The 13,049-nt window shown below is 47.6% G+C and overlaps 1 protein-coding gene across 1 annotated transcript; it reads left to right on the forward strand.

Moving 5' to 3' along the window:
- The first annotated feature begins 1,950 nt into the window (after nucleotides 1-1,950).
- LOC132454411 (protein ELFN1-like) lies at nucleotides 1,951-10,200 on the forward strand. The gene is made up of 5 exons (XM_060047749.1): nucleotides 1,951-2,683; nucleotides 2,798-2,951; nucleotides 3,397-3,563; nucleotides 3,756-5,353; nucleotides 5,486-10,200. Exons 1-5 carry the CDS (start codon nucleotides 2,430-2,432, stop codon nucleotides 6,025-6,027), a joined length of 2,715 nt encoding a protein of 904 aa, XP_059903732.1. The 5' UTR covers nucleotides 1,951-2,429; the 3' UTR covers nucleotides 6,028-10,200.
- Nucleotides 10,201-13,049: the final 2,849 nt, after the last annotated feature.

Here is a 13,049-nt window from a genome sequence, read left to right on the forward strand (position 1 = left end):
GAGGTGGCTGCCACCCTCCACCTTGGTGACTTTTAGTGGGCTCCTACAGACTAGGACGCATGTTAGTGATGTTTCAAACCAGTTTATTGTAAGGGTTGCAGACAATGGTGCTACATGTTGCCATGCAAGAGATCTCCCTGAGTGAGTGGTGGTGATGGCTGGTTTTCCCTATAACACATTTATTGCGCGATACGCAACAGTCTCGTCCAGCCCCCAGAGTCCAATCTGTCTGACTCTGGCCAGGGAAGGCTGCTTAAACCAACCATCATCAACGCACACTCATTAATTAATTAATTCCTTATTTTGATGATAATGACCTGGTCACCTTTTTAACAAACGTAAATTCAGATCACAAAACGCACATTCCTGTATCTCCTCTTCTGTGGAGAGCGGTGCGCTTGCAGTTCCTAGCAGAAGGCTGGGCTGCTCGGACTGACCCATCAACAAGGTTATCAAGCCTCTAAATCCATAACATACTCGCCGATAACAAATTATCTTTCATCCATCATCCTTTTTCTTAGCCATGCATAAGCCTAGCGGTAAAGCTAATGAATTATTCGCGATTAGCTAACGATTAGTGGAAGGGCGAGACGCAACCGAGAGAGAGGAGTTGATGCATGGCAGGCCTCCCGCCACATTAAACGCCCTGATATGTAAAGTACTCACGGCAAGCTTAATTTCCAGTCCTGCGTACAGGGCCAGCTAAATTTGAAAACACATCCAACAATATTAGTCAGCCAATGTTCTCTCCTGTGATCTTTCCATCCATGGGGAATTGACATTGCACTTTAAATGAAGGTCGGGAGGGGCTGAGTTCCTGTAACTCGACCCAGCGCACCGTGGCTATACAATTCTAAATGATTTATTGTTTGTATACAATACCATGTTGTATTGTATAAAATGCAACATGGTATTGTATACAGCAATGTACTGTATATTGCTATTTATAGCTATATACTATGCATGAAAAAATAAACGATTCAGATCGAGATGATTCACATACGTTTCCCAAATGAAGGTCATGTAAGAGAAAAGCGAGTTGTGTCCATCCCCAATCTCCGTGGCCTTTGGCGATTTTCTTACGACGACTTACCGCCGGGAACCACAGGAAATAATTCCGGGCTTCCGGTGTAGTCGGATAACAGATCACGGATATCCGTACCAAGTCTTCCTTCCTATTCCTATTCCGGTCAATGTTCATAGTCCAATTTGCAACTTTAGCCACAGCAGGGTATTTTTTGCAGCCAAGCCCAATGTTTCTCCACAGAATACACAAACATACATTTATTTTGTAGGCGTTTCAGCTCCAGACAACATTTTGGCTAATCTCTCTAAACAGATGTCAAAGCTAATGAAAAGTGGAGCCGTCATCAGACGATAGCCGAGGCAGTTGCTATCTGTAGGAAATGTTTAACGAAAGACCGCTCAAACCCAGTTGGTCCAACATTGCTCAAACAACATACCGAAAACAAGTACACTTCCCATACCAAAATCTTGTCCTGTTGTGCACAGATTCTGAATTAACATGCAGATATCTGTATCGGGAGATTATTGCATCCTTGATATTATCAGTGTGTAATACAAATTTTTCAGTGAATGATGTAGCAGAGATTAAGATTAAGTTTGTGCAACTGCAGCACTGTGTGTGCGTGTGTGTGTGTGTGTGTGTGTTGTGTGTGTGTGGGTGCACGTGTGAGTGTGTGTGTGTGTGTGTGTGTGTGTGCGTCTGTGTGTGTACTTGACTTCTCTGCATCCGTTTCATCATGCAGTTAATAGGGTCAGGTTTGTTGCCGTCTCCAAAACACTGTGCTGCAGTTTTCTACCCCTGTTATAAAATGCTGTAATATTCTCGCTCTCCCGTCTCTATCTCCCCTTTCCTCCAGGGACCTGGTGTTTCTCCAGAGGCCCTGGTCTTACACAGTGTCGGAAACGCTGAAGAATGAGGAAGAAAGAAAGGGGACACTTGTCCAACCGGAGATGCAGATGGCCACAGAGGACATGAGCAACAGCCAATCTGGCACCAGGAAGAGGAAAGTCCAACCTGCCAGTATATACAAGACAAATCAAATGTGACCCTCCTATAATTAAACCATAGCAAGGTTCCCCCAAACACAAGCTCACTGCCAATGAGGGACCCAATCCCTGTCCATGTCCATTTTGTCTTTGATCCACCTTATTGTTCCGACCAGAGACAGATAAACAGCAGTTACAATACAATAAAGATCTCAGCATACTAGGAACGCCAGGCACAGTGAAGCTGTATAACAGAGCTGTGCGCTGCTCGGCTCCAACGCAGTTTCAACGAGCAGGCCCTAGCAACAGGAGCTACCCTATATATACAACCCGCCCCTGAGCCCTCTTCCTAGATGGGATCCACCTGCAACAACAGACCTTAGATATCAGACCAACCCCCCAGACGTCTCTCTGTAATGGGTACCGCCAAGGCACTGCGGGCGGCCCAAGCGGCGGGTTCACCCCGCCACAGATACTCTGCAGCTTCATCATCGGTGGTCCTGTCTGCCGCCGGCACCTTCCTCTATTGGCTCAGCTTGCTGTCAATCATGCGGTTACCGACGGCATCGGCGGACTGCTGGCTGATCGAGGGGGAGAAGGGCTTTGTGTGGCTGGCCATCTGCAGTATGAACCAGCCCCCCTACGAGGCCATTCCCCCGCACATTAACAGGTAAATATAACCCGAAACGGGAGGTTTTTACAGTCAAATTCTTAGCAGTGTGAACCTGGATGGTGATCCCACCTGCTAAAACCTTTCACCTCCCTTTCAAATGTCTGCCAACAGCACCATTGTGGATCTGAGGCTGAACGAGAACAAGATCCGGTCGGTCCACTACTCCTCTCTGAGCCGCTTTGGGAACCTAACCTACCTGAACCTGACCAAGAACGACATCAGCTATGTGGAGGACGGAGCATTCTCGGCACAATTCAACCTGCAGGTCAGTGACTGGATGAGCTCAGAAATGCACACATGCACTTGATGTGAAAAATAAACATGTATATGTGGAAATATATGCAAAGCCCCACACACACACACACACACACACACACAACAACATCTTGTCAGAATGCTCCCACAAAGGACCATTTTCGCAAATTCCGAATAGAACAGGGCAATGAGGAGCTGGCATCGGTACACATCTACTGCCTGCAAGTACTGGAACTCGGCCAGAATTGGAAATTGTGAACAACAAACATCCGAGTCGGAGTATAGCCGCCGAGGCTTAGATCAGCATGTGAAACATGGAGGATTGCTCGCGAGTGTTTCTGTTTGTGAATGTTACACCTGCTTAACGCTGGTAAAGGCTGATGCAGGCTGATGCAGGGTGATGTTGGCTAGCTCCTGGAGGATTACAATAATCCCACTTGTCTTTGTGCTCACAGGTCCTCCAGATGGGCTTTAACAAGTTGAGGAATCTGACGGAGGGGATGCTACGTGGCCTGGGGAAGCTGCAGTACCTCTACCTGCAGGCCAACCTCATCGAGAGCGTCAGCCCAAACACCTTCTGGGAGTGTGTCAACATAGAGAACATAGACCTCTCCATGAATAGGTACTGGCATGGCAGCATGTGTGAAGCATGTGTGTGATAAGAATACATAGAATCCTGAGAAAGAGAGGAACTGCACGTTTCTCCTCGGATTAGTTCACATTTCATTGAAATTGTTTTCATGACTACAACTCATCGGTGATTGTGGTTCATAGAGTTCAGAGCTGAAACCGTTCCCCTGGTTCTTCTTTGCAGGCTCCAGGTGCTGGATGGCAGTTTGTTCTCGGGGCTCAGCAAGCTGACAACGTGTGAACTGTACACAAACCCCTTCAACTGCTCCTGTGAGCTGCTGGGCTTCCTTCGCTGGCTCTCCAACTTCCCCAACCGGACCAACGAGAGGATGGTGTGCGACTCCCCGGCGGGCTTCGCCGGCTACAACCTCCTCAGCCAGAACCCCCGCATGCCTGCCTACCGAAACTCTCTGCACATGCTCAGTATCGTCTGCACGGACATCGACAGCAGCGTTACCCCTGACTTTGTGATTGACCAGTCCGACAGCAGCACCATGTCCCCTGACATCTTGACGCCGTGCGGATTGGAGGACTGCTACTCGGGCACCCCTCCGGACGACACCATCAGCCTGAGCCCCGTCCTGACCGAGTCCAACCCCGTCATGATACTCAAGCAGATCTTGCCTTTAGGCGCCGTGATCACGGTGCGAATCCCCCACCCCTACCGGAAGATGTACCTCCTGGTGCTGTACAACAACAGCTTCTTCACGGACATCCGCAACCTGAAGAGCCAGAGGGAGGACATTGAACTGAAGAACCTGAAGCCCCACACGGACTACACGTACTGCGTGGCGTCCATACGGAACTCGTTGCGCGTCAACCACACCTGCCTGACCATCCCCATCGGACGACGGATCGACCCCACCAGCCGAGCCAACCAGTCGTCGGCCACCCACTACATCATGACCATCCTGGGCTGCCTGTTCGGCATGCTGCTCTTCCTGGGCCTGGTGGTGCACTGTCTGAGGAAGAAGAGGATCATGGAGGCCAAGGAGAGGAAGATGAACAGGATACAAAGGACCCTGATCGAGCTCAAATACGGCGGAGGTGGGGATATAGAAGGAGGGGGCGGAGGAGGGGGTCTTTCCCAGAAGCAGATGCTGGCGGGTGAGAGTCTATCCAGGATGCCTTACATGCCCCAGGGAGGGGCGATAGATCCGTACAAGCTGCAGGAGGTGACCGAGACGCCGGTGCACAAGCCCACCAAGCTCAATTATATGGAGGTCAGGGGGTCTGGTGTGGAGCGGGAGAGGGAGAGAGAGCGGGAGAGGGAGAGAGAGCGGGAGAGAGAACGAGAGAGAGACTCGCCGCAGGAAAACCCCCAGGGCTCCGTCGCCGAGATCTCCACCATCGCCAAAGAGGTGGACAAAGTGAACCAGATCATCAACAACTGCATCGACGCCCTCAAGTCCGACTCCAGCCCCTACCAGCAGGCCATGAAGTCCCCCTCCACGGCGGGGGGGGGCTCCGTCTCCAACGCCGAGCCCCAGCTGGTGCTGCTCTCAGAGCAGGGGGCGGAGATGGGGGAGCGCGGCGGGGGGGAGTTCCTCTCCCCGGTCTACAAAGGGGGGAGAGGCGGGAAGGGAGAGGAGAGAGGCCGGGGCTATCACCAGTCGCTGCAGCGCCACCACAGCATGGAGGCCCCGGCCCCCTCCAAGCGGCCCAGCACCTCCTCCTCCCCCGGCTCCGCCCGCAGCCCGCGCTCCTTCCGCTCCGAGGGCGGCTACCACTCCTCTGAGACGCGCTACATCGAGAGGACCTCGCCCGGGGAGCGAGGGGGAGGTGAGCGGGGAGGAGGGGATCGGGGAGGAGGGGATCGAGGAGGAGGTGAGCGGGGAGGAGGTGATCGAGGAGGAGGTGATCGAGGAGGAGGTGAGCGGGGAGGAGGGGATCGAGGAGGAGGAGGCGATCGAGGCGGCGGCGGCGGCGGGGACGGCGGCCGCACAGTGATCCCGGCGGCGGCCATCCTCCGGGCCGAGGCCCAGCGGATCCGCCAGTACAACGAGCACCGCCACTCCTACCCCGGGTCCCAGCAGCACCTCCAGGAACTGCAGCACCACCCGCAGATCATGCAGGAGCTGCACCACCACACGGGGGGGCGGAACCCCGCCGTCCTGGACCCTCTCACCCTCAGCAGGCAGGCCAAGCATCGGGATCAGCTGGCCTACGCCCAGCTGTCCCCCCACTACCCGCTCTCGCCCCAGTACCACAACCTCAGCTACTGCTCCAGCCCCGAGGAAGACGAGGAGGACGAGGGGCTCCTGTGCACCCCCACCCTGGGACTGTGGGAGCGCTTCAAGCTGCACCGCAAGAGGCACCGGCAGGCTTCCATGGAGGAGGAGGGCTATGTGGCGGCGGGACACGCACTGAGGCGGAAGGTGCAGTTCGCCAAGGACGAGGACCTGCACGACATACTGGACTACTGGAAGGGTGTGTCCGCGCAGCAGAAAGCCTGAGTCAAACCCCAGAATGGATAGCCGTTGAGAATTGGAAATTAGTAAATATATATATATATACATATATATATCAGCGTACATTATTTCTCGCTCACACACACACATACACATATGAAAAAAGACATGTAGGTACGTAATTAACACATGTAGACGGCGCCTACAAGCGCCAGTTGTATACAGTACACACAAACACAAATACACACACACACATACTACACAGCCGACACAACAAGCCTTTGCTTCTGAGAACATGGAACAAAGTAATATATTTACGAAAAATCTTTAACTTTATGACCCACTTATGAATTTTTTTTGTAATGTAATGAAAAGTATAGATCAGAATTATGTAGCTGTTTGTATTGTTACACTAGGGGTTTTGAAGGGGAGAAGAAAAAAACGGAAAAACAAAACAAAACACCAACACCAACATAAGCAGAAACAATAAGAGTTGCAGGCAACCTGTACCCGTAACACAACCTCCGGTTCTGGTCCCGCCTTGGAGATTGACGTGTGACAGAATAACGTCACACTCTCATTGCTCCACTTTGAGGCAGGGGAGAACGGCTGCCATTTTAACTAGAGAACGATGAATCAAAGTGGGGGTGATTCTTCTTCTGTATAACTCCATGCTAGTGCTGTGACATTACAAAAACCAGACATTTGTAAAGACCATGGATTGTAATTTTCTTACGCGAGACATCGTGGGGGATACATTCAGGGGTTGGGTCCCCTGGGACGAGGAAGGTGGTGGTGATCCATAGCGAGAAAGCATCATGTGCCAAAACACTGAAGGGGGAAAAACAAAAGATTTACTGTGCTTCAACACCCTCCTCCTCGTCACTGTTTTTCTAGAACGAACTATGAACAAAAAAAAAAACACACTGTAGAATGATATGTTGTTATTACTATTATAATAATTATGATTACTATTCTTATTACAATCCTCATCCTTACTATTATGTTATTTGAATATGGCATGGCTCTGTCGTGTGACTGTGTTTTGACTGTTTTAATCCTCGGATGCCGAGGACGACATACACGCGAAACAGAGTCTGACGGACACCGGCGGACATTTTAGTTGTTTCTTTTCCTTTTCCAGCCAAGACGGAGTCGTTGTGTTCTGCTCTGAGCCCAGCAGACACTACTTTCCATAGTCTTGTTGACAAAAAAAACGACAGAACTCCAAACTTTTGTTGTACCGCTTCCCATCTTCTGGCGTGGAAGTGCTGTACAGAAGACTGTCAGAGCAGTTCTATATATTTGCACCAGAGGGGACTCTTTTGTTTGTACAACGTGCTTTTGGAATCTTTCAGACTTTCCCGGTATACCCGACGTTAGTTTACCTGCTTAACTCACTGATAATTGTACGTTTTTGATTTTGAAAAACTCGATAATTGCGAGAAGAGAAAAAATAATTCTGATCCTCACATGAATGTCTTCAACTCCTATGGGGGGGCAACATATCTGCACTCTTCGAAATCAGAAAACGTCTTAACAAGAGAAAAAAGCCTAAAACTCATTTCCGAATACACTGTAGCTTCACTGTGCTTTACCCACAATCCCCCATTCTCTCTCTCCTCACATCTCCCACCGTAACCGCGTCTTTTGGATTCCTCTGGTGCCACTGTGCAAGGGCCACCTTGATAACTCACAGAGTATTTGAAAGGGTTTTTTAAATACGTTTAATAACAGACCTCGTCTCCTCCACATAAGTTCATTTTGCCAAAAACAAACGACTATTTGCACAAGATGAATCATTGCCATTGGCTCACTGCTAACTCTCTTCTCTCCTCCAATCATTTCTAAGACCAAAGTACTGTGGTAGTGGATTCCCTCTCGTGTCCCCCAGACCGGCCCACACTATTTATACACCCTCACCCCCCTGCGTAACTACTCTAAAACCCTAGCACACACACACACACACACACAGACACACACACAGATACACACACACACACACACACACACATACAGACATACACACACGTAGGCTAAATGAATGTATTCTTTGTGTAATAAAACGTTATCAGCTGGAACTTTATTTCTGATGTAAAAGCTGTATTTAACTCAGTGTCTTGATACGTTCAGAGGATTACTTGCTATTTGGTTATCTTGTAAGAGGAACACTTCTGCTTCACGGACAACTTAAAAATCTCCAAAATTCTGGCCCCGGACACCTGGTCTCCTGTCTCAGTATAAGTAGCTTTGATTTCCACTCTATTATTAACTTATTCAGATCACGCAGAAAGTGAATATGGTCGGACTAGACATGGTTGCAGTAAAACAGCTGCAGGTGAATTCTAATTGAACGCAAGCAAATAATGTGGATCCTGCAGTATCCAGCAGGTTTGAACTGTGAAGGACCCTAACAGGAGCTAGAGAGACATGATTAACACCACAATCTTATCCCTATCGGCAATGCTCTTCAAAGAGAGGCTTACAGGGACGGGAGACTCAAACATTTCAATTGAACCAATACAAAAAAAATATATACATGCTGTTCATTTTGTAAAAAAGAAAAACTGCTAAAAATCAAATTATAGCAGAGTTCAAAGGGGGATGTGTTCTAGTACATTTCAACTCGATAACTTTTTTCAAAAGTGTCAATAGATGAAATGGCGTTTCCTTCGCAGGGTTGACCCAAGAGCTAATGTTATAAGGAGTAGATATATAAATAAAATATAAAAACGTCTATATGAGCTGGTGTACCAGCAAAAGGGTTATATTTGTGAATTCAAACACTGTATAAAACATTTTGTAATAATCTGCTACTGAGTTCCGAATGCTCAAGACTCATTGAAGCCAGTTAAAGCCATAATCACGGGTTAGTAAAACCAGCACAGCTGCGTCTAGCACCGCTAAAAAGCTTGTAAAAGTGTGTGAAAACCATTAACATTTGTATTTCACACACACACACAAACCTGTGCATGTGCATGTGTTTGTGTGTATGCGTGTGCGTATTTGTGTGTGTGTGTGGGTGTGTGGATGTGTGTGTGTGTGTGTGTGTGTGTGTGTGTGTGTGTGTGTGTGTGTGTGTGTGTGTGTGTGTGTGTGTGTGTGTGTGTGTGTGTGTGTGTGTGTGTGTGTGTGAAATGTGTGTGGATCCTACATTTGAGAGCAGAGGTTGTGCTTCCAACCTGGGTCCCTAAGCTAAACCTTCATTTAGAAGCAACCTTGGTCTATAGGCTATCCCTTCATTTAGAAGAAATGTTGCTCTATAGGCTTAACCTTCCTTTAGAAGCAACATTGGTCTAAAGGCTAAAACTTAATCTAGAAGCAACTTCGGCCTAAAGGCTAAACCTTCATTTAGAAGTAACCTGGATCTATAGGCTAACTCTTTATTTAGAAGCTAGGCTTGGTTTTTTCAATTATGTCCTGGATTGTGGCTTTAACTCAAACAACAGCCTTAAAAGAAAATAATAAAAAAAACACATTTGATTTTGTTTTAATCCTTTCCAACTTGAGCATTGCTTTGAAATCAAGGTAAATTATTCTGATTTCTTTACTCCTACTTTCCTGTCCGCGTTTTGTTTACATTTCTTTTCAACTGCTTGATCCTAAAGCATCACTCAAGCTTTCTTTGAATAACAGTAATGTCGATGTAGCGATGTATTAAACTACTTATTTTGTTTTTGGGGTTATGTTCTCGTGGTTTATTCTATCCTTTTCATTGATGGAACAGTGGCCTGTATTTACCATGTATCTGAGTAGCAGTGCTACAGTCTAGAAACCCGACAGTCATAAAGAGAAAAGGGAATCGGTCAACACTGACCCTGCGTCCACACTGCTGGTCTTTGAGGTTGTGATGGGGAGTTGTGTTGTAGCAGGGAGGAAAAAAAAGACTAATAAGTATACATTTATATATATATATATATATATTAATACAAAGTAGAGGTACCAGAGAGTGGACAGTAGAGTTGCTGCGAGGAGTAAAAGCAGGGACGTTTTTTCCTGCTGTTTTATTGAATGGGAATTTATTGAGAGAGTGAGGGGAGTGTGAACAGAGTGAAGAAGTGTGAGGGTGGAGGGGTGGAGGGATGGAGAGAGAAAGAGGGAGATACTGAGGTGAAAAAGACATGTAATCTAAGGATCAGTGTTGGGGTCTTTTTTTTATTTATTTTTTCTTGTCGGAAATTAAAATGAGCACAATAAAAATAAATAGCCTTTTTCTTCCTTGCGTCTCATTTTGTGGATGAACCGACCCTGGTCTGGCTGTTTGGCAGTCTCTGAGTACATTCCTCGCAGATGAGATGAGCAGTCGTCACAAGGTCTCCTGGACAACAACGGTGTGAATGCACCTTGATATGACACAGAATCCACAACATTTCTGGAATTTTTGAAAGTATTTCGAACATACCAGAAGTGCATTTTTGTACGAAACAATCGAGATGAGCGAATGCGTTATTGAGTAGCTCGCTATCATCTACTCTTGACGCAACTCATACTAAAGACAATGCACAAACATTAAGCAGGACAACACAAATGCACAAAACTGCAAAATGCATCTGAACGGGTTGCAAACCAAATGCTTCCTATAAGAACAAATGTATATTAAAAAAAAGCAAGAAAAAACAAACAAAACATTTTTGTGTGTTCTGTGGAGTGAACATTTGGGGAATATCTTGGATGTCACGCTAGCCGGTTTAATTTCTTATCTGGCGTGTCGGTGGTTCTGCTGGGCTTGCGGGGTCAGGATTGTGGCCTTTCAATCACACCGGAGCCTGAACGCGTTCAGGCACATGTTCTCTCCGGGACTTTTCAAGGGTTTCTTTTTAGATTTTGAATGTGGTCAGTCGATATCGTTTTTTTCAATCTCCTGTCTGCCTGTCTCTCACACTTCTTGCTCTACCCTGGAGCAAAGTTAAGCTTTGGAGTCTTGTCTCCATGGTTACATCATTCAAGCTGTTGCTTTCCGTCCTATCTGATAACCCCCCCCCCTCATCTCCTTTCTCATTCCCTCTATTCGCTTGTCCCTGTTTCCTCTACCTTTCACTCAGCCCCACTCTTCACCAAGAACCACAAATTGCCGTCGTGTAATATTAGGCCTATACGAGTATGTGGTTCTTTGTATGTGTGTGTGTGTGTGTGTGTGTGTGTGTGTGTGTGTGTGTGTGTGTGTGTGTGTGTGTGTGTGTGTGTGTGTGTACAGAAGCCAATCAGACCACTGCAGTTACCATGAACAATACGCGCTTTTATCTTGTTAACTCCAACATCAAAAAGCCCTTCCTTTTTTTTTTAAGCCTTTCATTGACATTCAGAAAACAAATCCAGTGATTATCTCGTGATATTTCCAGCGCTGGCCGATGCAGTCTTTGTCGAGGTCGTCCACGGAAGACAGTTTAATAAAGAACAGCCGCTGACAGACCTCAGCTTCAACTCTCAATCTCCCCCCTCCACACACACACACACACACACACACACACACACACACACACACACACACACACACACACACACACACACACACACACACACACACACACACACACACACACACACACTCCAGGGAGCTAAGGAAAAGGGCAGCCACAACAAACTAATGGTTTTTATGGGCTCCTCACGCTGGAAGCGCAGCCCAAGTAGAAGAGTCAAGTTGTGGGGTTTGCTTGGCTTGAGCAGTGCCCTTTCTGGATGTGGCCTTATCAAAGCCTGTCCGACGTGCACCGGAGAGAGAGAGAGAGAGAGAGAGAGAGAGAGAGAGAGAGAGAGAGGGAGAGAGGGAGACAGGGAGTGAGAGATAGAGGGAGACAGGGAGTGAGTGAGAGAGAGAGAGAGAGAGAGAGAGAGAGAGAGAGAGAGAGAGAGAGAGAGAGAGAGAGAGAGAGAGAGAGAGAGAGAGAGAGAGAGAGAGAGAGAGAGAGAGAGAGAGAGAGAGAGAGAGAGAGCCTCCAGCTGCCCCTGCCACAGACTTACACTTCAAACGCTTGTCAAGACAAGTCTGTTAAAAGCGGGGGGGGGGGCTGAAAATGACAGAAAAAACATTAGTTTTACCTTTCTTCTAGTGAGGGTCTCTATTCCTCACCATGTCTCCTGTCACTCCTGATGTTTTCTTTTCCCCCAGAAGGGAAAAGTTAAAGAAAGTAAGAAATAATAGAGAAATGACAAAATTATATATCTATGGTAGAAGAGGGGGTAAGGGAAAAGCCCAGCTCACCTCAGGCACAAACTTCCACCCCTTGTTCCCTACATGCCATCTACTCAGATGCCTAGGGCAAGGAAGACGGGCAGGGGAGAGAGAGGGGGAGAGAGAGCGGGGAGAGAGAGGGGGTGAGGTCGGACTCTGATTCAAGGACAGGGATGGAGGGAGATGGAATAAACCACAGGGAGACCAGGGGGGGCTCCGCTTCCGTGGCACACTTTCCCTGCTTTTCAGTTCTCTTCAAGCCCCGGGGTCCTCTTTCTAAAACGATTCCCTTTTTAGAAGCAGAAATTAGACTCTTTCTTACCCAGGGATCCCAGTTTAATTTGGGCCAGCTAGCCTGAAGAGGTGAGATAACGTTTGGTGATCGAGGTGAAATAAGGAAACGTTAACCCTCCACTTCACCACACATCTTCATCATCGTTATCATCACCATCCTAAATTTGAAGGAAATAGCATGACATTATATTATAATAGACAATGACATTATATTAAGGTCTCAAAGCCCACACGCACACACAAACACACACACACACACACACACACACACACACACAAGGCCCACTGTCATCCATAATGTAGCATGTAGCACACTGAGAACAGTGTGTAAAGGTCGAGTCCAGCTGGCACTGAGACAGCCCTGCTTTATGAATGATCAGGTCATTCTGTTTTCCCCTCTGGGTCCACAGGAGTGTGTGTTGAAGCAAACACCAATTGATTAAAAAAGTTCAGTAACAAGAACCACGGGCAATGCTTTGGAGAACTTGCTCAGGGATTTCATAGTGAGAGCTCACAATATGTGATGTCCTCCTGTTTCCTGTGTGCGTACACGGAGGAGAGAGGAACACACGAGAGTTTAGCCCAGCAAAGGGTTTGGGGATAC

This window comes from Gadus macrocephalus, chromosome 3, assembly GCF_031168955.1.
Source record: "Gadus macrocephalus chromosome 3, ASM3116895v1".
Taxonomy (NCBI): Eukaryota; Metazoa; Chordata; class Actinopteri; order Gadiformes; family Gadidae; genus Gadus; species Gadus macrocephalus.